The sequence below is a fragment of the Aulonocara sp. 'chitande type north' Nkhata Bay genome, linkage group LG11 (assembly GCF_057382095.1).
Source record: "Aulonocara sp. 'chitande type north' Nkhata Bay isolate Kocher_YH1m ecotype deep benthic linkage group LG11, A_spYH_male_GT1.1, whole genome shotgun sequence".
NCBI lineage: Eukaryota > Metazoa > Chordata > Actinopteri > Cichliformes > Cichlidae > Aulonocara > Aulonocara sp. 'chitande type north' Nkhata Bay.
Genome location: NC_141354.1, coordinates 3,402,068 through 3,421,055, shown reverse-complemented (window position 1 = coordinate 3,421,055; position 18,988 = coordinate 3,402,068). Strand labels below are relative to the sequence as shown.

Here is an 18,988-nt window from a genome sequence, read left to right as displayed (position 1 = left end):
AAATATCGCCCTGTTGTCTCATCCCACAGCAAATTAATTATTAGGTAATACAAATCAAAGCGTGAGTAGTACTTAAACAAAAGTAATGTGCAGATAGGAAACTATGGATGTTCTGTTCTTAAGTTCAAACTTCAACTTAAAAATTTAAATATAATTTTTTGTGCAGTTTCCAAAGTTCACAGATGATTCCGGTCGTGAATTCACAACTGCAGCGTTCCCAGCTGCTGATAACCATGTGTGAGATGACTTGGTGCATGAGCCTCTTTACAGGACAAACCCATCTGTACGCCTCCAGAAGGTGTAGTGTTCAACACCAATTAAATTGCTTAACTGATTATATATATAATTAATTAATGATATAGGCCGACCCACAGATTAACAAGCTAACGTGAGGTGGAAGAGGTTTTCTATTCAGAATCAAGCAGAGAAGAACAAAACCTCAGATGAAATGACCGTACACAAACATGAAGGTGTCAGCGTGAGCGTTCAGAGCTGATGCTCCAGCGTGCCGTGTTTAAATGCTCGTGCGCTGCAGCAGCGTGCACAGTCACGTAGTTTTTGGGAAATCCTTTTTCTTCCTCCTGTTTGGCGGTTCGCAGACGATACAGGCGATACTGCCCCACGGCTTCCTGTAGTGTAACTGCAGTCACAAAAACACATTCACCTGGTTTTAAGTATGACATCATAGATTATGGCGACGAATCGTAGCAGCCTACTGTAGACATAGTCTTGTGAGGTTTTTTCCACTGGTTCAGATACACGTCCTTGTCTGATGGTGTAAAGAGTTTCACACATAATATTTGGACTTGGTCCAGTTAGAAGCTTCAGAGTTTAAAATCTCTGTTGTGAGCTGTTCTCTGTGAAACTGCTGATTCGTCTTCTTTACTCAACCAAAAGGGAACACAAATATTAGCTTAGTAAAAACTAGCTGCTTGAAAGTTATTTTTCTGCAAAGGTAACTGAACATTGTGTTATATTAATATGATAAGAAAACAATATCAAGTCCACACGTCATAGTAGACGTGTGGGATGAAGGATGCAGTGTTGATGGTGATGAGCGTGGTGCATGGGCGTGCAGGAACAAAACAATAGTAGTTCTGATGTTCCCATAATGCAAACAAAGGTGTCGGGGTTCCCCTGTCTAATCATCTCTCTCTGTCTTCTTAGGTGTAAGCAGCTCAGGATGTCCGCCCACCTCCTCCTCCTCCTCCTCCTCCTCCTCCTCCTCCTCCACTGCCCAGGGCTTCTCCCTCGCTGAGCCAGCCATGACCAGCCAGCACTCACATACACACCCCTCCTTCAGCTCCATCCACTCCATGGCCGAGCAGCAGCAGGTACCACACGCAGCAGCAGTCCCACCACGCATGCCTGTGGGCCAGTGCCAGAGGGATGCATCAACATTTTGTATTCATTTTAGATGTTCAAACGTTGTTGCTTTGCAGAGCTACTGAACATGAAATGTCTGCGAGGTCATGAAGGTTTAATGACACGTGCTATTCAAAAGGATCCGTCCCTAAGCTGGACACTTCCTGAGGCACTGCCCCCACAGCCAAAGTCTGCGGTAGCTACTGTTACCATCAGCTGTGATGCGGGTACTCTGTGAAGATTTACAGTCACTCTGGGGTCAGCGTTGTATTCTGTAACTTTAAACATCTGGATCTGTTCCTCCTTTGCACATACTGCAAACTGCAGGGAGGAGGCAGGGCGTTCTCACCCACGATGTTCACAGTGGGGATGTGTATATATGCGGGTGTTACTGGGGTTATTAAAAAAATCATGTAGCAAATTGTAATGAAGAATTTCTGATGGATGCATAAAAGGAAGAGAACGTGTAGACTATGAGTTACTTAATAGTGGAAAGAGGGTGGGATTAAATAAGCTTATGCTTCCTCCGCCTTTTTAACATGTAAATTATTTATAATGATTCTTATTTTGTTTTCTTTGTCTCAGTTGTTATTGTCGTTATACTATTTTAACATGTTCAGAAATACATCTCCAACCAGGTTTCAGCAAAGTAAAGAGGAAAGCACGTAAACCTATTCATGCCTAACACTTACCCTACTGCTATATAAGAACCAGAACCATTCAAACTGAAAGTAGGTTAACCTTTAAGATAACACGACTACTCTAAATATCTCTAAATGTAACCAGGATTTTTCTAAGCTGACGAGAACGATTTCAGAGGCATTTTGAAGTTGATGATTAAAATATGTTTCCTGGCTCAGTGGGTCTCAGTTTTGAGATGTCTCCACTTTATGTGTTACAGATTCACCCAGTACAGCTAAAGTTAGAAGATAGACGTTTGCTTCGCGGTCACTGTAATCGATACTGACATTTGTATGCCAGGTCTCCACCCACATCTTATCCCTCAAAATGTGAACACTTAAGGTGTTTTCATAGCAAACAGCTACCGGGCATTGTGGGTCTTCTGTAAACTGAAGCGACAGCAGCAGCAGGGCACATCATAATCATCTCCCGGCTGTCTCATACACAATTTGCTTCTGATCCTGATCTCAGGTCCTACCGGCCTGTATGCCAAAGGGCACTGCTGCTCTCCTCACACAGCTAAATAGAACAGACTGTAGTTTACATTAGTGAACAGTGGTAATGATATGAATAAATATCGCTAACTAGTATGAGCAAAGTTGGAGTCTGCAGTTGATCCAATAGTGGTTACTAACTGCTCGTGGATTCCTCAGGAAAGCTAATGCCATGGGTCAGAAACGAATAATGTTATACCTCATCTAGGAGAAAATGATGGGTTCATCTAGGGCTGTGCGATATGTCCAAAACCTCATATCCCGATATGAGACATCTATCGCCCGATAACGATATAAATCACAGAAATGTAACATTTTCTGTAAACTCTGTGAATCTCGGGCAGCTCGACCTGCGTGAAGTGTTTCCAGCTGTGCGTCGTGTAGCTGGAGTCGAGTTTTAACCGATGCATGAAACGATACATTTTTAGACATAAGTTGTAACGGCGCCGTTTCTTTGTGAGTATTTATTACACGGCGTGCTGCGGGGAAAAGCCTGTTCTAACGTTTGAGTCTAAGCTTTATTTTTTAGCACCTGGCAGCTCTTTTTTACTTCTCATCCATAAATAATCTGCATCTTTCACGTGATTCGGTTTATTTTGAAAAGTCTCAACAGGATCTTGAGCTTTATTCTGAAAAGTGTATGTGGAAAATAAACATGCAGACACACGATGGTGTTACCGTCATTGTTGCTAACCACAACACATACAAACAGGCGCTTGTCCGTCCGTGGTGTGGTTATATTAAATATAAGAGAAAGAGAGAACTTTAAGAAATTAATAATAACTACAGTGACATCAGAACCATGAACAAATATTGCCGTAAACGGTTTATTTTGCGACACCACGAAACAAACGACAGCGTAAAATGAAACGACAGACGTTTTTATATCGTCATCCGATATATATGGTTATATCGAACAGCCCTAGATCCATCTGAACCAGCTACAGATGCTCACGATCCCAAACACAGAACCTGTTTGTGATGAGCACCTACGCATCAAACAAGTTAAAGTGCAGAAATGTCTTTCAGCACACATTCATGAGTGTGGGGCTCAGTCGACCGAGCCGTAGCTCTGTAATGTGTGCAACAAACCTGCAGCAGCTTGTAGTTCTCTGGTCAGAGGTTGCCACAACAACTTGTCCAAGGTATTGATGGTACCCGGTATTTTAAAAACAAAAGCATATAGAGTTTCTTTGATGCTGCCATGTAGCAACCACCAAGCTAACAGCCACATCTCAGCTGTGTAACCACATGAAAACTACAAGAGGTAACAATACTGTGATTTTCCCAAATGTTGTTGTAGGTAATGTTTTTCCAGCTGTTGCCCAAGCTGTTGTTGGTCTGCGACCTTAGCTCTTTGCTGCTGCTTCCAAACTGGAAAGAGCAACAAATTGTGCTCCAGTCTGTAAAGAACTTCCATTCCACTCAAATGGTGATGTCACAGTCCCAAGCTCTTCCACATATTAGAGCCTGACGTTATCTTTTTGTAAGTGTACCAGCATTGGAATTTATAAAGAAGCAATCAAGCGACGTGGCTACCCTAATGTGGCTCTTCTGGCCTCAGTGTGACTTTCAGCAGGTACTACGGCTAGGATGAGCAATGTTGGTTCTAATGCGTTACAAAGTAACAAAGGTTCTTGGGTGATCTGCACTCGGGTGGATAGAAGAAACATCAAAGATGCTTTTTTTCTTCCTGCACGCTCCTGTTAAAGGTCAGCTGATTTCAGTTCATGTACAGTGGGAGGAAAATGGTGGAGCAGTCTACAGCAGATTGCTTTTATTACACTAAAGGACGCCAGCGCTATGGTAAAGTGCAAGCTGCACTGTGCTGCTAACACAACTTCAGCTCTCTGCAAACATCTGCACAGACCTCATGCTAACGCTAGGCTAGCCAAGAACCCAGAGTGACGTTAAAGCTGAGTGTTTGCAAACTTCTGATCTTCAACAGGTGACAAACAAATGAGCAGTCAGGCTACCTGTGCATGTTTCGAAAGTAGAAGCTCTGTGGCGATCACTTGCATTACATTTAAGAAAAGTAACAAATAATGTGTAATAGATTCCTTTTTTGACTAACGAACACCAACAGGCTGGGTTTACCAGCTGAGCTGTGTTCCAAGCCTCGATATAGTCCTGACCTCTGGGTCACTAACCAGAACTAGTCTCATTTCTACAGGTACTGGCTGGACACTTGCTTAGAGAGCTCAGACACCTCAGAGGGGCTCAAAATATGAGTTGTTACACCTCTAATTAGTAAAGGAGCAGGTTTAGGTGGTTCAGCTGTGTGACCTTCTCTCTGCCTCCTATGTGAGGTGATTCAGGCTTGTCCTAGACAGTCATTGCTTCCCAAACCCAGACGAGCAGCAGAAGACAGATAAAAACTAAAAAGCAAGAAAAGATGAGACTAACTCCCTTCAACTGTGTTATGAGTGTTGCTGTTGCATAGTTTGTCCACCAGAGGGCACTTTGCAGTTTCCCTGCAACAACACTTGATCCAAGCAGAACATCAGTCAGTAATCCTCCTCTTTCTGTTTCTGAGGTGAGGAATCTGTCAAAAAAAGGACCAAGTATTAAAATCTTAATTTAAAAATCCTCAGTCAGTCAGATTCTGTTACCTGACCTTTTAAGAAACTGGCCTGTATGTGAATAAAAAACGAGTGTGTGCTTTGCCTGATGGTCTGTGCTCCCCTCAGACTACCAGCAACTTAGTTTGTATTGAGTTGTTTTTTGTTAAAAGTTGGTGCAGTGGAACAACTTATCATGTATTAGTTGTAATAGCAAACTAATACAGTTGGTACAAACTGCAAAGGTTATTGATGTGCACTCACACAGAATGAACACATTTGTTTTTAGTGTGAAGCTGTCCTGATACACACATGAGGAACATCTCCTGCATCAAACCTGAGACGAGTTTGTGAAACGTTGTTGTTCTCTGTAGGTGCTGTCTGATATGACCATACTCCAGCGGAGAATTCCCCCTAGTTTCAGAGACCCTGCCAGCGCTCCATTGAGAAAACTCTCTGTTGACCTCATCAAAACTTATAAGCACATCAATGAGGTATGAAACAGTAACATTACACACACACACCCTTTTATTTTGTACTTTAAATTGTGTCGCCATGATTTCCTGGAGACTTACTGTAAACCTTACATGTGATTTACCTAAAAATGGAAAATGTAACTGTCTAAACAGATTCTGGTCCCACTGCATTTGTAAAAGCTGGACCACACACACAGTCACAGTCCAAAAGTTCAGAGGACATCACCTTAAATTTCCTGGAGACTGACTGTAAAGAGATTGCTATCTTGGCTAACCAACCGGAGGGATAGATGCAGCTATACCAAGTGATAGCAGCATCACAAGAAGGTTGAGAAATGCCAACAGCTGGGTGAGGATCGCAGGAAGATGTGGAAGATGATGGCAACAGTGGTGCCTGTGGTAACTGGACCACTGACCCCCAAACTGGGCCAGTGGCTTCACCAGATTCCAAGAAACGACATCTGAGATCTCTGTCCAGAAGAGTGCAGACCTCGAAACAGAACAAGCTTTTATAGCAAGGAAACAAAATATTCTCTGAAGCAAGGAAACCCTCAGCAGCGCTGATCTATAGTTTTTCATCCATGAAATGGGCCGATCGTGGCTCAAGAGTTGGGTGTTCGTCTTGTAATCGGAAGGTTGCCGGTTCGAGCCCCGGCTCCGACAGTCTCGGTCGTTGTGTCCTTGGGCAAGACACTTCACCTACCGCCTACTGGTGCTGGCCAGAGGGGCCGATGGCGCGATATGGCAGCCTGGCTTCTGTCAGTCTGCCCCAGGGCAGCTGTGGCTACAACTGTAGCTGCCTCCACCAGTGTGTGAATGTGAGAGTGAATGAATAGTGGTATTGTAAAGCGCTTTGAGGGTCTCGAAAAGCAATGCAATCCATTATTATTATTATTATACTTGTGCGCCACAGGTCATTGATGTGAACGTCATTTTTTGCACTGAAATCCAGCATCCACTTAAGAGACGGCTAATCTAGGCAGTTCTGCTGTTACACCCCGAGAAGAACAGAGCAGTAACAGCTGGTTGCTGGTGCACAGGTTATTTGGGTTTGTTGCTTTCAGATGTACTGTGAAGCAGAGCCTGAGCTGTGTTTGTGTCCACAGGTGTACTATACTAAGAAGAAGCGGCGGGCCCAGCAGGTCCCTCCTGAGGACAGCAGCACGAAGAAGGAGAGAAAAATCTATAACGATGGCTATGACGATGACAATTATGACTACATTGTGAAAAATGGAGAAAAGTGGCTGGACCGCTATGAGATAGACTCACTGATTGGGAAAGGCTCTTTCGGACAGGTGAGGTCTCCACAAGAAACATTCTCCACTTCTGTTACTACTGCGGACGCAAAGTCCAAAATGTCTGAACTAAAGTTATTTGACGGCTTCTGCCGTTAGTGAAATTTGGCCGTGTCTCTGTGAAAAGTTGAAAGTAAACTCTGTGTGAAGGATTAGTAAAAGCTGTCATGTACAGAGCTAAAGCGTCGGTATGGCTAACCCAGCGACAGCCAGCAGCACATCTGAAGGTCACTGATTACAGCAAACAAACCAACGTGCTCTTACAGGGAGCTGCACTCAGTAATTGTAATCAGTAGATTGCGTTACATTAAGAAATCAAAGGCAAAGCCATTGTTGTTATGACACAGGCTACATGTATTGTGTACATGACAGGACAAAGTCAGACAGGAAGTGTTTGGCTGTCCTTGAACTGAGTGATTCACTACCTGTGATGTAACATGTGTTCATGTGTCCACAGGTGGTGAAGGCCTACGACCACCATGAGCAGGAGTGGGTTGCCATTAAGATCATTAAGAACAAAAAGGCTTTTTTGAACCAGGCACAGATAGAACTACGCCTGCTGGAGCTCATGAACAAGCACGACACTGAGATGAAATATTACATAGGTAAGATACACACTCTGTACACTGCTGTACAACACAGCTTCTCTTGGTTCATTACAGACGCACAGGGGGCCCTTTACTACATTTATTCTCTGTGCACACACATCTGTTAGTGTGCACACGCACTGTTGCTAACACTGGCTGCTGAACAGCAGAAATCAAACATGCGAGGTATTTAGAGTGTGCGCTCTCCTATCATGCTGAGGCTGTTTAAGTACAAAGGTCTGTCTATGCAAGCACTTACTACCTGCATTTGAAATAACAAATAACAAATCTGTCCCGTTAATGTTGACATAGATGGGAATGACGAATAATCAAAACACATATTAAATATTTCACCTCACCTTTGACACCTGAAACTGAAACGTCTCAAAACTGTGGTATTTTTAAACGATTCAGTGGATTAACTTTTCCCCATGTCTCCCATTTGTCTCTTTGTGTCTGTCTGTCAATCTGTCTCTGTGCAGTCCACCTGAAGCGTCACTTTATGTTTAGGAACCATCTCTGTTTGGTGTTTGAGTTGTTGAGCTACAACCTGTACGATCTGCTGAGGAACACCAATTTCAGAGGAGTTTCCCTCAACCTCACCAGGAAATTTGCACAGCAGCTCTGTACAGGTGGGTGCATAGAGACGACATGCAGCTGCAACGCTGAGGCTGAGCGTTTGTACTTGTGATTCCACAAAAGGTGCTGGAAGCATGTGTGATAGTCGTGGTCTGTAGTTACGCTTAAACAAAGCGCTGACCGTGAACGACTGAGCCAATCACGGCGAGCGTTTTAAAACTGAGCACACAGCTGGCACCACAAAGTAACAATAACACATTTGAATAAATGGTTGTAAATGTGGTGTGGTTGGGCAGCACGGCGGTGACTAGCCTCACAAGGAGACGGTCCTCAGTTCGATTCCACTGTGTGGAGTTTGCACGTTCTCCCGTTCTGGCGTGTTCTCTCCGGTGCTCCGGCTTCCCCCCACAGTCCAAAGCAGTTAGTGGGGTTGGGTTAGTGGCCTAACCCTGCAGCCTCTCTCATCCAAGGTTCACACCTTCAGCTCTTAAGGATGGAAACAGCAATCCCTGCTACTGTTTACATGTTTATCAGGGAATAAACAGTTCAGTTATTCATGTGTAGTGAGGCAGGTGTCTGAATACATTCACTGATCGATATGTAAACACTGGTAATAATTCTAGAAATGTGCAGTAAATGCAGGTTTAATGCTGATGATGTGCACTTATTTAGACTATACGTGTCTTCAGTTTGCATAATATTGTTGACACATGTTGGTGTTTTGTCTACAGCACTATTATTCCTGGCCACTCCGGAGCTGTCAATCATCCACTGCGACCTGAAACCAGAGAACATACTGCTGTGTAACCCCAAGAGATCAGCCATCAAAATAGTTGATTTTGGATCCTCCTGCCAGCTCGGACAGAGAGTGAGCACACTTACTCCAGATATGATTCTTTATAAACGCTGCTCACCTACTAGGATCACTCCCCGTTACTCACAACGTTCACATTTGGAAAATATACCAAGTAGCGTGGCTTGCACGATGGCAGAATAATTAGGACTGTTGGCTCATGATAAGAGGTTTCCTAGTTTTTGTGTGGGTTTCCTCCCACTGCCCAAAGACAGGTTAGGTTAGCTTTAGTGGGAATGGAGAAGAGACACAGCTGTCATCATCTCATCGGCATGAATGTCATGGGAACTTTGGGCTTTTTAAAAATTTTACTGTCCTTTTTCCGTGGTGGAATAATTGTACAATACTGCAGCTTGGACAACAAAACTGAGCGCACACGTTTGATCCACACAAGAACAGCAGTTAGCTTCTCTCTGTGTTGTGGGAAAAAGTTACCATGACATTCATGCCTGCTCTGACCACAACCCTTGATAATGTGCTTAAAGTGTATAGAATAAAGCAAGGTATGAATGTGTGGTCAAATGTGATTGCATGTGTTCAGTTAAATAGCTACACTGTCAAGTCTTGGTGTCAGATTGCTAAACTCCACTTCCTTCTTAGATCTATCAGTACATCCAGAGCAGGTTTTACCGCTCTCCCGAGGTTCTGTTGGGAATGCCGTATGACCTGGCTATCGACATGTGGTCTCTGGGATGCATCCTAGTGGAGATGCACACAGGGGAGCCTCTCTTCAGCGGCTCCAATGAGGTAACAGCAACACCAGCGTGAACACACGTGTCGGGTAGTGTCGGGTAGTGTCGGGCTTGAATCGGGGATGTCCTTCATCCGTGCTCAGTGTTTTATGCTACATCCATTTAGATGTGTTAAGAAGCTAGCGTAGAGAGGCCACGTTGTAGACACGGTTGTTACGATGACAGAAAGTCTGTCTCTTCCAGTCTACTCTTAGTTCCTTTGAGATTGTACTGAGAAGCATGAATTTGAAGACCGCATGTGTTTGCAACAGCATGTCTGTGGTATGCTCTTACTTTGGTCCACATTAAGAGTGTGTGTGTGTGTGTGTGTGTGTGTGTGTGTGTGTGTGTAGGTTGACCAGATGAATAAAATTGTGGAGGTTCTGGGAGTTCCACCCAGCCACATGCTGGATGCAGCTCCTAAAGCCAGGAAGTATTTTGACAAGCTGTCAGATGGTCTGTGGACGGTGAAGAAGAACAAGGATGTCAAGAAGGTAAAGTTTGCTTCTGTTTTGACTTCACATGTGGAAAAATGTTAACTTGTGTGTTTAGTTCAGTTCACTTTCCAAGTGTTGACTAACACAGGATATCCAGGTGGACTCACCCTTCTACTCTACCTGAGCGCTCGAAGCACTTAAGCAACTTGCCTCATTCACCCGTTTTTCCGTTCAAGTCCTTTCTGTCGTCCTGCTGTCACACACACGTTCATACTGCAGTGGGTTAGTATCTAGCCCAAGGTTATTTGGCATACAGAGCGGAGCAGCCAGGAATCAAACCACCAACCTTCCAGTTGGTAGATGATTCATAGATGACCTGCTCTACCTGCTGAGCTATGGTGAAGATAACCTGCTGAAGTTCAAGCTGAGCATCAGACTGGGAAAGACATGTGACTCTAAACACGCCATGGCTTCTGGTGTGTTCTGTTTCTACCTGAGGATCCACGGGGTGTTCTTCTCTAACCATCAGGTTTACCTGAAAAAGAGAAAATGTGCAGTGAGCAGCAGCTCTGAAAATGCTTTCTTAATGCCAGATATGAGAGGATAATGAGGAAGGCGACAGTGACTATAAATAACACAACACCTGTTACGACGAAGCTATAGCAGGGGCAGGAGAGTGTTTCTGAGTGCTCACACTTGGAATCATGAAGCAGACGAGCTGCAGCAGCAGAACCACACTGACAAGAGAAAATGGAAAATGTTTCATCACCTCGGTTTTTGCTGTGACACGTGGATGGTCGGGTGTAAACATAACATCACCCTTCCTTGTATCAACAATTGAGGCTGGTGGTGGTTTAATGGGTGCAGAATATTTTCTTGGTGCACTTTGTATCGACTCAGTACCACAACGACACCACACGGTACCTGAGATTGGTGCTGACTATGTCCATCCCTTTATCATCACATTATAGCCATCGCCTGATGCCTGTCACAAAGCTCACAGCCTCTCAGGCTGGGTTCTTGAATGCCACCGTCAGTTCACGGTACTCAAAGGGCCTCCATATGGTCCAGATCACAAACTAATACAGCACTTCTGGGAGGTGGTGTAACTGGAGGATTGCTTCATGAATACACAGCCATCGATGAGACGCTGCTATGGATCAGAATCACTGAGGCATGTTTCCAGCACCTCGTTGAATCTGTGCCATTAAAAATTAAGACAAAAACAGGCCCAACCCAGTACAAAGTGCAAAGCACCGAACAAGCTGAGGACTCCTCACAGGCTTTCTGTGAAGAAGGATTCATAGATTTTATCCACCATGGAGGACCTTTGTTTCCTGCAGTTTCAGCTTTAAGCCTGGACTATTGTGTCTCCAAGACGACAGAGTTTGGGAAACGGAGCTAAATGAATGAAGTTTTCTTTCATTAGAATACGAGTCTCAGTGTTAACCTCAGTATTGTGTCCTGAGCAAAGTGTTGAAGAACAGCGTGCCTTCATGTTGTTATTGGAACTTCACAGACTTTCCTTAATAGTCATAGCGTGTGTGTGTTTTTGTGTTTTCCAGGAGTATAAGCCCCCAGCCACACGGCGTCTACATGAGATTTTGGGTGTTGAGACCGGGGGTCCAGGGGGCCGGCGAGCAGGAGAGCCAGGACACGCCCCTTGTGACTACCTAAAGTTTAAAGGTAGGCATTTGCATGATTACTGCAGGACTGAGCATTAATATTCATGTAAACAAGTTCATGGAGGTGGAAACAACAAACACAGAGAGGGTGAAATATAAATGAGTGATTAAAGTTGTGTAAATTATTCTCGCAGTAAATGTCCTCCTGAGGTGTCTCTTCTAATGTGATGTGTATAGATGAAATCTATATTCATTTGTAAGCATAGCGTAAATAGTAGCAGCATGTAGGCCAGTGCGCAGCCGTCAAAGGTGGAGGACTCGGCACTTTGTCCCTGGTTGGTCAAAATGGCTGTGGAAATATAAAAGCCTCCTTGTGGAGGGGAAGGAGCCTGAGCTGTTGAGTGAGGTACCAGAAAGCTATAGCTGGGCTCACCTCAGGGCACAGCCTGCATTCTGGAAGCACTGTCCCGGAGATGGGGCTGGATTCTGCTCATCGGTAAGAGTCAGGGGTCGGTATCCTTGTGTCCTCCCAGTTCGCTGCACTGGGGTTTCCCCAGTGGACAAAAGGGTTGCTTCCCCACACCTTTGGCTCATGGAGTGGGTCCTGGCTATCATTCTCTGTTAAGTGTGAAAGCAAAGCTGTCAGTTTAGTGTTTGGTTTATGTTCCTACCCTTGTCTTTGGCCTGTGGGAGTTGACTGAAAGGATGTGGTCGTGGATTAAAGCGCTGAACCTCTATGTGGAGTTAGCATGAGGAGCAGATATCAAGTGAGGGCGAGGGACACAAGAAACATCACGGGGTTGACACTACAATTGTAGCTGGCCACCATCATTATGTCAGTGTTTGTCCTCTTCCAGACCTGATCCTGCGCATGCTGGACTACGACCCTAAAAGCCGCATCACGCCATTCTACGCCCTGCAGCACAATTTCTTCAAGAAAACAACAGATGAAGGAACCAATACTAGTTCATCTACATCCACCTCTCCTGCCATGGACCACTCTCATTCTGCCTCCACTACTAGCTCTGTTTCTAGCTCTGGTAATGTAGACTCTTCTCTTTCTGCACCAGCTTTCCTTGAACTTTTTCCCGTATCTGTTAGAATGAGGAATATGTCATCCTTGTCACAGGTCCAAAGAAATGGTAGCAGTTTAGATTTCATCCCTAAAATGTCTCAAGCAGGATTTTGTTAGGATCAAGTAGACCGGGGCAGGAGTGTAGTGAAACAGCTGAGAGGATGCTGTTTGCTGGGCGTGTGTGAGATGCTTATTAGTGCTTCATAATACAGATTTGATGTGACCCAGTGATATTCAGTGGAGGGTCTATGTACTTAAACACTGCAGCACGGTCACCCTCCCTGTCAGCACATTACTTTATTTCTCAGTCAGGTTTTCATAGTTTTCTTGATGAACATGAAAGTGAGGAGACGGGCGAGTTCGTTCTCGGTGACAGGAAAAGCAGATCCACTCTTTAGTCTTCTTCAGCGTCGCGCAAACACGCTGCGAGTCAGAGCTGAACGCCCAGCGTTCGTGGCGGGGTACATACCCGACAGAGGCGCGGGACCTTCTAACCACCCTACTGAAGCCACGCCCCTCTTCTTCTTCTTTTTTGTAAATGTCTTTCTTTTAGTTCACACAGAATGAATGCATTATGGCTTGTTTTAGCTAAAAGTATATCCATGAAGTAAAGCTGTGCTCAAGTGTGAATTTAATGTTGGTGTCAATTATTTCCAGGTGGCTCCAGTGGTTCTTCCAATGACAACCGCAACTACCGCTACAGTAATCGTTACTACAACTCTGCTGTTACACATTCAGACTATGAGATGACCAGCCCTCAGGTACCACTGTCACTGTTTGCATACACAATAACAGAGAATGTATGAGGACCTTTGCATCAGTCACTCGCTGCTGCAGGAATGTTTATCCCGGGTCAGATTACTTTAGCAGCTTCATTCCTGTTGGCAGTGATGAAATATTTTGGCCACACTAGTTTTTTCTGACCCTAATCCTTTTTGAGTAGTTTTATTTTGAAAATCTGCATATTGACTTTAAAAATTGTGAAAGACAACAGTATAAGCATAGCAAACTCTTCACTTCCATCCATGAAAACCAGTATTCATCATGATATATTTGTCCTTAAACGCTCGTCCTCCAGCCTGTTTGTAAAGGACTTCTCTGTAACCTGGAACTGAACCATCCAAATCTTACTGGAGTTCCCATAATATTCATCAAATAAGCCTCTTTTCCAGTAGCACCTGCTGGGCACCATCTGACTCAACTCTGCTCTTGGTTTCAATTGTTAAGCACCACCTGAGTGTGGGTGGGGTTGTTATAGCAAAGCAGCCTGAAAGTGCCGTGATGTCATCTGTGTGTAAAACGGTCGACTCGCTCTGTCTGGATGCTGTCGTCAGCCGCCGGGCACAAAAACGTCGGAGCGCGCCGTCTTTGTGGTTGCATGTAGCCGACCAGTCCACTGATTGGTCGCTTCCTGGCCAATCAGTGGCATTTAGTCATCTCTACACGGCCCGATGGGAACCCTGGCCGAGTAGCTTAAACAAGTGTCTGAGTTGAGTCGGTGCTTGTGGAAAAGAGCTGGTGCTGTCACTGGTCCCATTATAATCCCAACCCACTGACCGTGTCTCTCTTCTTTTCCATCTAGGCTCCCTCACAGCAGCAGATGAGAATGTGGCCAGGCAGTGATGGCGGAGGTGGGGGTCAGGATCCAGGATACACCCAGTTGCTGCTCCATAAGCCAGCTGCCTCCCAACAACACCAGCGCCACTTCTTGGACCCGCCCCACCACCCACACCCAACTTACTCCCACCATGGGAATGGTGGCCGTGGCCTGAGGCAGGGTGGACAGACAGGCATCGGCGGAGGGGGGGGCCCACAGGGATCCTCGCCCCAGATGAGTGACAGCATGGATGTGAGTGTATCCCTGGGGCTGCACCACCTGGGGGCGGTGTCTTCCATGGAGGCCTCTCAGTTTGGCTCTGCATCTCTGCCCCTCGCTCTGCCAATCGGACTGTCTGCCTTCCGGACTCGGACGGCTCCCACCGCCCCAGGGCCACAAGCCCAGCCCCCTGAAGACTACTACCCTGCCTCCAACAACAATAACCCCACTGGGGGAGGCAGAGGGAGGCCGGACTCAGACGAGGGGCCAGCCAACTCTTGATAAAACCTGAACCATGCCCTAAAGCCATACAATTTTAACTACAACTACTACAACTACACACATACAGCCAGAGTTCAGAGACAAAGAGGTGAACTTTGTGCTGAAGGAGACTTTGTACTGCATGAGAGGAGGAGGAAGAAGGAGGAGGATGCTGGGAAACTCCTTTTTCCTGTTTTAGTTTGTCTTTGTCGCGCCTGTAACTGGAAAGGAATGATTGTGACCAGTTTGTTTTTATTAATTTTAGTGTTGATTAATATCATTTGATTTTTCTCGGGTTTGAGGAGTTGTGTGTTCTGTGTGGTTGTTGTTTGAGTCTGGAGAGGAGGAGGAGGAGGATGAAGGGGAAAGAGAGAGAAGTTTTTGCATTTTATTCCATAAAGTAGCTGTAAGCTGAAGGAGGGCTCGTGCTCGCATTGGTCTGTTCATGTTTGCACACGTGCATGTGTGTTTGTAAGATATGAGATCAGATTTGTAGCAGGCCCCCCCTCGCTGGTCTGGACGGACGGTGTCTATTGATCAGTCTGACACGTCGAAGTCAGGTCACAGTTGAAGTGAAAAGGACCCATTTTGAAAGTAGGTGTAAATGCAGGCAGGAGGCTATACATACATACATATATATATAATATGCATATGTATGTGTATATATATGTACTGCTACACGAAGAAGACGGGGCGATTTGAAAGGTTGTGGTTGAGGACTGGCGGATTCTCTCTCGTTTTTCTTTGCGTTTGTTCTTCCTCTGATGTTCTTTGGTCGCAGCAGCACGGACAGCGAGAGGGAGACGGAGGGAGGAGGTGGTCACGGGACACTGATGCCTTGCTGACACTCACAGGGATCTCCTCCTCCTCCTTCTCCGCCTCACGCTCTCCCTGCTTTCCTCTTCCTCTCCTTCTCCTGTTGTGTTTCTCCTCCAGACAGCTCCTCCTCTCTGTGCTGCTAATCACCATGACAACTGGTCCGGATTGCTGCTAAAGATCCAACACAGATCAATAAAAAAAGAAAAAGAAATAGAAACAGAAATTTAAAAGAAACTTTTTAACCCTTCTGCTTAAGAGAAAAGGATAAAGTAAGAACCACTGCATCTCAATGTATTTATTACTATTTAACAAGAAAAAAACAAACTGAAAGTAACCCTTTTTTCTGCTCTTCTTTGTTTGGTTGCCTTCTTTCTGCAGGTGAGCTCTGATTGGCTATTGTAACAGTGACAGTAACTGGTGACATGGGAATGCCACTGGTTGTGGGGCTGGGTGGAGGGTAAGGGTTGGGGCAAAATAAAGTTGGATATATAATAAGAATAAAGAGTATACTTTTGCACACCAAAGTCAAACAAACATCAGCTTTCTGCTTTTCTTCCTCCTGATCTGATCGTCGCGCCCTGTCAGGTTGAATGCTGCACTTCTCATTTTCCGTCCTTGCTCCTCGTACAGCCACCACACTTTCTGTGTGGATATCCACTGAATTAATGAAACATGTCATCATAACAGCTGTTACACATGAAACAGGCTACAATAAGGTTTTTGTCTTAATTAAAGGCGTGAGAATGAGCTGTGGTACACTTGTAGTTGTTAGCTCGGTGCTAATACCACCACAAACTAAATAGGAGAAAGGAACTGGGCATCAGGAGACTTCCTACTGAATGTCAACCACTGCCTGATCACTGACCTTACAAAGGTGAGTTGTGTGTTGTTCTTTGAACTTGTTGAGTTGTAGCTACGCGCTGATGTCTGCAGCACTTATGAAGGTCATTGCCAAAGAAACTGGATGTACAGTATGTTGGCCCTGCAAGTAATGGATCTGTTGTGATGACCTGATGGAAAGAAGCAGCCGCACTTCTGAGTAAGAAGCTCGCCCGACTCATTCGTAGGTTAGGACTTGGGAACAAAGATTCTGTAGATCGCGCTGCTGGGCTGAGCGATTTCCTCAACTGACTTTAAATCTTACAGACGTGCCTCCTTCCCTGAATGGAGATTTTCAGCTGTGAGTGAAAGAGAGCAAACACTCTGCAGAAAAGGTTCATCATCAAAGTCTGATATTTAGGAATCTGCTGGAAGCTTTTTTTAAATTGACAGTTCTTCAAGAGTACTGTCGATTAAAGAGCAAAATACTCAGTTTTGCTCTACAAGGGCCTGATATCCACTTACAAGGACGTGCTGCTACTGTTGTATCACAAAGGTAAGGTAAAAAAAAAATACATTCATCAGGCCCCAATGTGCCCGAATATCAAAGAGGAATTAAAAATGCTGCTGTGGAAGAGTTCGGGTCTCAGGAGGTTGAGTATCTCGGGGTCTAGCTCATGAGTGATGGGAGAAGGGAGCGAGAGATCGACAGTCGGATTGGTGCTGCGGATGCTGTTGTTGTGGTGACGAGAGAGCTGAGTGTAAAAGCAAAGCTCTCAATTTACCTGTGGATCTAATTCGTCCCTCACCTGTTGTCACGAGCTTTGGGTAGTAACCAAAAGAACGAGATTGTTCCGGGCATGTCCCACCGGGAGGAGGCCCCGGGGCAGACCCAGGACACGCTGGAGGGATTATATCTCTCAGCTGGCCTGGGAACTTCTTGGTGATCCCCTGGAGAAGCTGGGGATGTGGCTGGGGGTCTGGGCTTCTCTGCCTAGGCTGCTGCCCCTGCAACCTGGCCCCAGATAAGCAGAAAAGATGGAAGGATGTACTGACAGGACTTTGTGCTGTTGAAATTTGAGATCTCGAAGTTAAAAGACACAGCTGGCCAAAAGGCATTAAGTGGAAGAGAAGTTAAACTTTAGCATGATTGGATTGCTGATGTTTGAAGAGGCAAACAGGAGGCTGATAATATCGTGCATATTAATTTATTTAAGAAGTGACAATATTCTTTAAAAAATGTGACTTTATTCAGAGGTTCATCATCACATTGACAGGCGTACAGTGATAAAGCTCAGCCTTCAGCGTGTATATGACCACTCTGGTTCACCCGTCGGCTTTTACAGGGAATCATGCTTGTGTGGTGCTTTGAGCGCTTTCTTCTTTCACGCTGCGCTCACCTGCACACTCATACCAGCACTTTTTAGCTAACATTCAAACAAACAAAATGGAGGTTGTACCCTTTATATACTACGACTGTCAGATGATTGGTTTAAAAGAGTCACATGTCAACCTGTGCTTTTAAGATTATGGTTAACAACAGTTTTAAATCTTAAAACAGGTGTTTACAGTAAGTTTTGTCTTTTTGTGAAAGTTTTAAAAGCTTGTTTACAAAAACAAAACGTGACGAATGCTGAAATCCAACCTCTGAGAAAGCAGCCTAGTTAAACTGCCTGCATGGCTTAAGGAGACGATTGCTTTCATTTTCATGTTATTCACTGGGTTATTTTTTATAGCTCTCTACATCAAAAGCGATTATTAATGTGCTACTTAGTGTGGAGTCACCAGCGCCCTGTCCTACAGGAGTGGGGCAGGGATCAGGGAAGTCCAAAGCTACTTGGTGAGCCAACAAACAACTGCTGAAACGTTCTTGGGAACACAGACTGTCAGCTTTCTGGTTGGAAGGTATCTGAACTGCTATCTGAGGTTGAGAGATATTGGCTTGATATATCCATGTGCACCTCAAAGCAGAGGTTTCTGGAAACCAGTCTCCCTGAGAGGGAATGAATTCTGCTGGACTTGGGAGTTCCTCTCAGTGAATATGTGCTGTGGTGAGCATCCCTATAGCCACTGGTTTGAATCCTGTATGTTGGGGTTTTCCAAAGTGGATAAGAGAGTTACTTCCCTGCACATTCGGGTTTGGTCCTGAAGATTTTATTATATATTTTTTATTAGTCCTTTATTTATCCAGGTAAAAATCTCATTTTCAATGACCTGGCATCATGGCAGCAAAAGTCAAAAATACATGTACCACACAAGTACATAAGAATGAAAACAAATACAATATGCTGCACAAACGTGAAAGGTTTACAATAACAGGTCATTAAGAGCAACATTAAAACAATCACACTAAAAGAATTATTCTCTTGTTCCTTTGAGATGGACCTAAACTCCCCTCAGGGAACCATTTCTGACTATTTCAGTTCCTTCTGCAGATGTTCCAGGAAGCAGGGGCAGCGTATTTAAAAGCCCTTTTTCCTAATTCTGTTCTGAGTTTTGAGACAATCAATTGTC

At 44.8% G+C, this 18,988-nt stretch overlaps 1 protein-coding gene across 2 annotated transcripts in view; it reads left to right on the top strand.

Moving 5' to 3' along the window:
• The window catches only part of dyrk1b (dual-specificity tyrosine-(Y)-phosphorylation regulated kinase 1B), a 58,508-nt gene extending 42,174 nt beyond the window's left edge, over nucleotides 1-16,334 (top strand). Inside the window, exons 2-13 of one of the 2 annotated variants that reach the window (XM_086310223.1) lie at nucleotides 1,168-1,334; nucleotides 5,476-5,595; nucleotides 6,684-6,872; nucleotides 7,330-7,477; nucleotides 7,942-8,091; nucleotides 8,770-8,906; nucleotides 9,492-9,638; nucleotides 9,976-10,116; nucleotides 11,625-11,745; nucleotides 12,542-12,724; nucleotides 13,417-13,520; nucleotides 14,342-16,334. In XM_086310223.1, the coding sequence (XP_086166349.1) occupies nucleotides 1,168-1,334; nucleotides 5,476-5,595; nucleotides 6,684-6,872; nucleotides 7,330-7,477; nucleotides 7,942-8,091; nucleotides 8,770-8,906; nucleotides 9,492-9,638; nucleotides 9,976-10,116; nucleotides 11,625-11,745; nucleotides 12,542-12,724; nucleotides 13,417-13,520; nucleotides 14,342-14,857 (2,123 nt within the window). In that variant the 3' untranslated portion in view covers nucleotides 14,858-16,334. The remainder of the gene's footprint in view (nucleotides 1-1,167; nucleotides 1,335-5,475; nucleotides 5,596-6,683; nucleotides 6,873-7,329; nucleotides 7,478-7,941; nucleotides 8,092-8,769; nucleotides 8,907-9,491; nucleotides 9,639-9,975; nucleotides 10,117-11,624; nucleotides 11,746-12,541; nucleotides 12,725-13,416; nucleotides 13,521-14,341) is intronic. The other variant, XM_086310224.1, reaches the window with a different exon arrangement.
• Nucleotides 16,335-18,988: the final 2,654 nt, after the last annotated feature.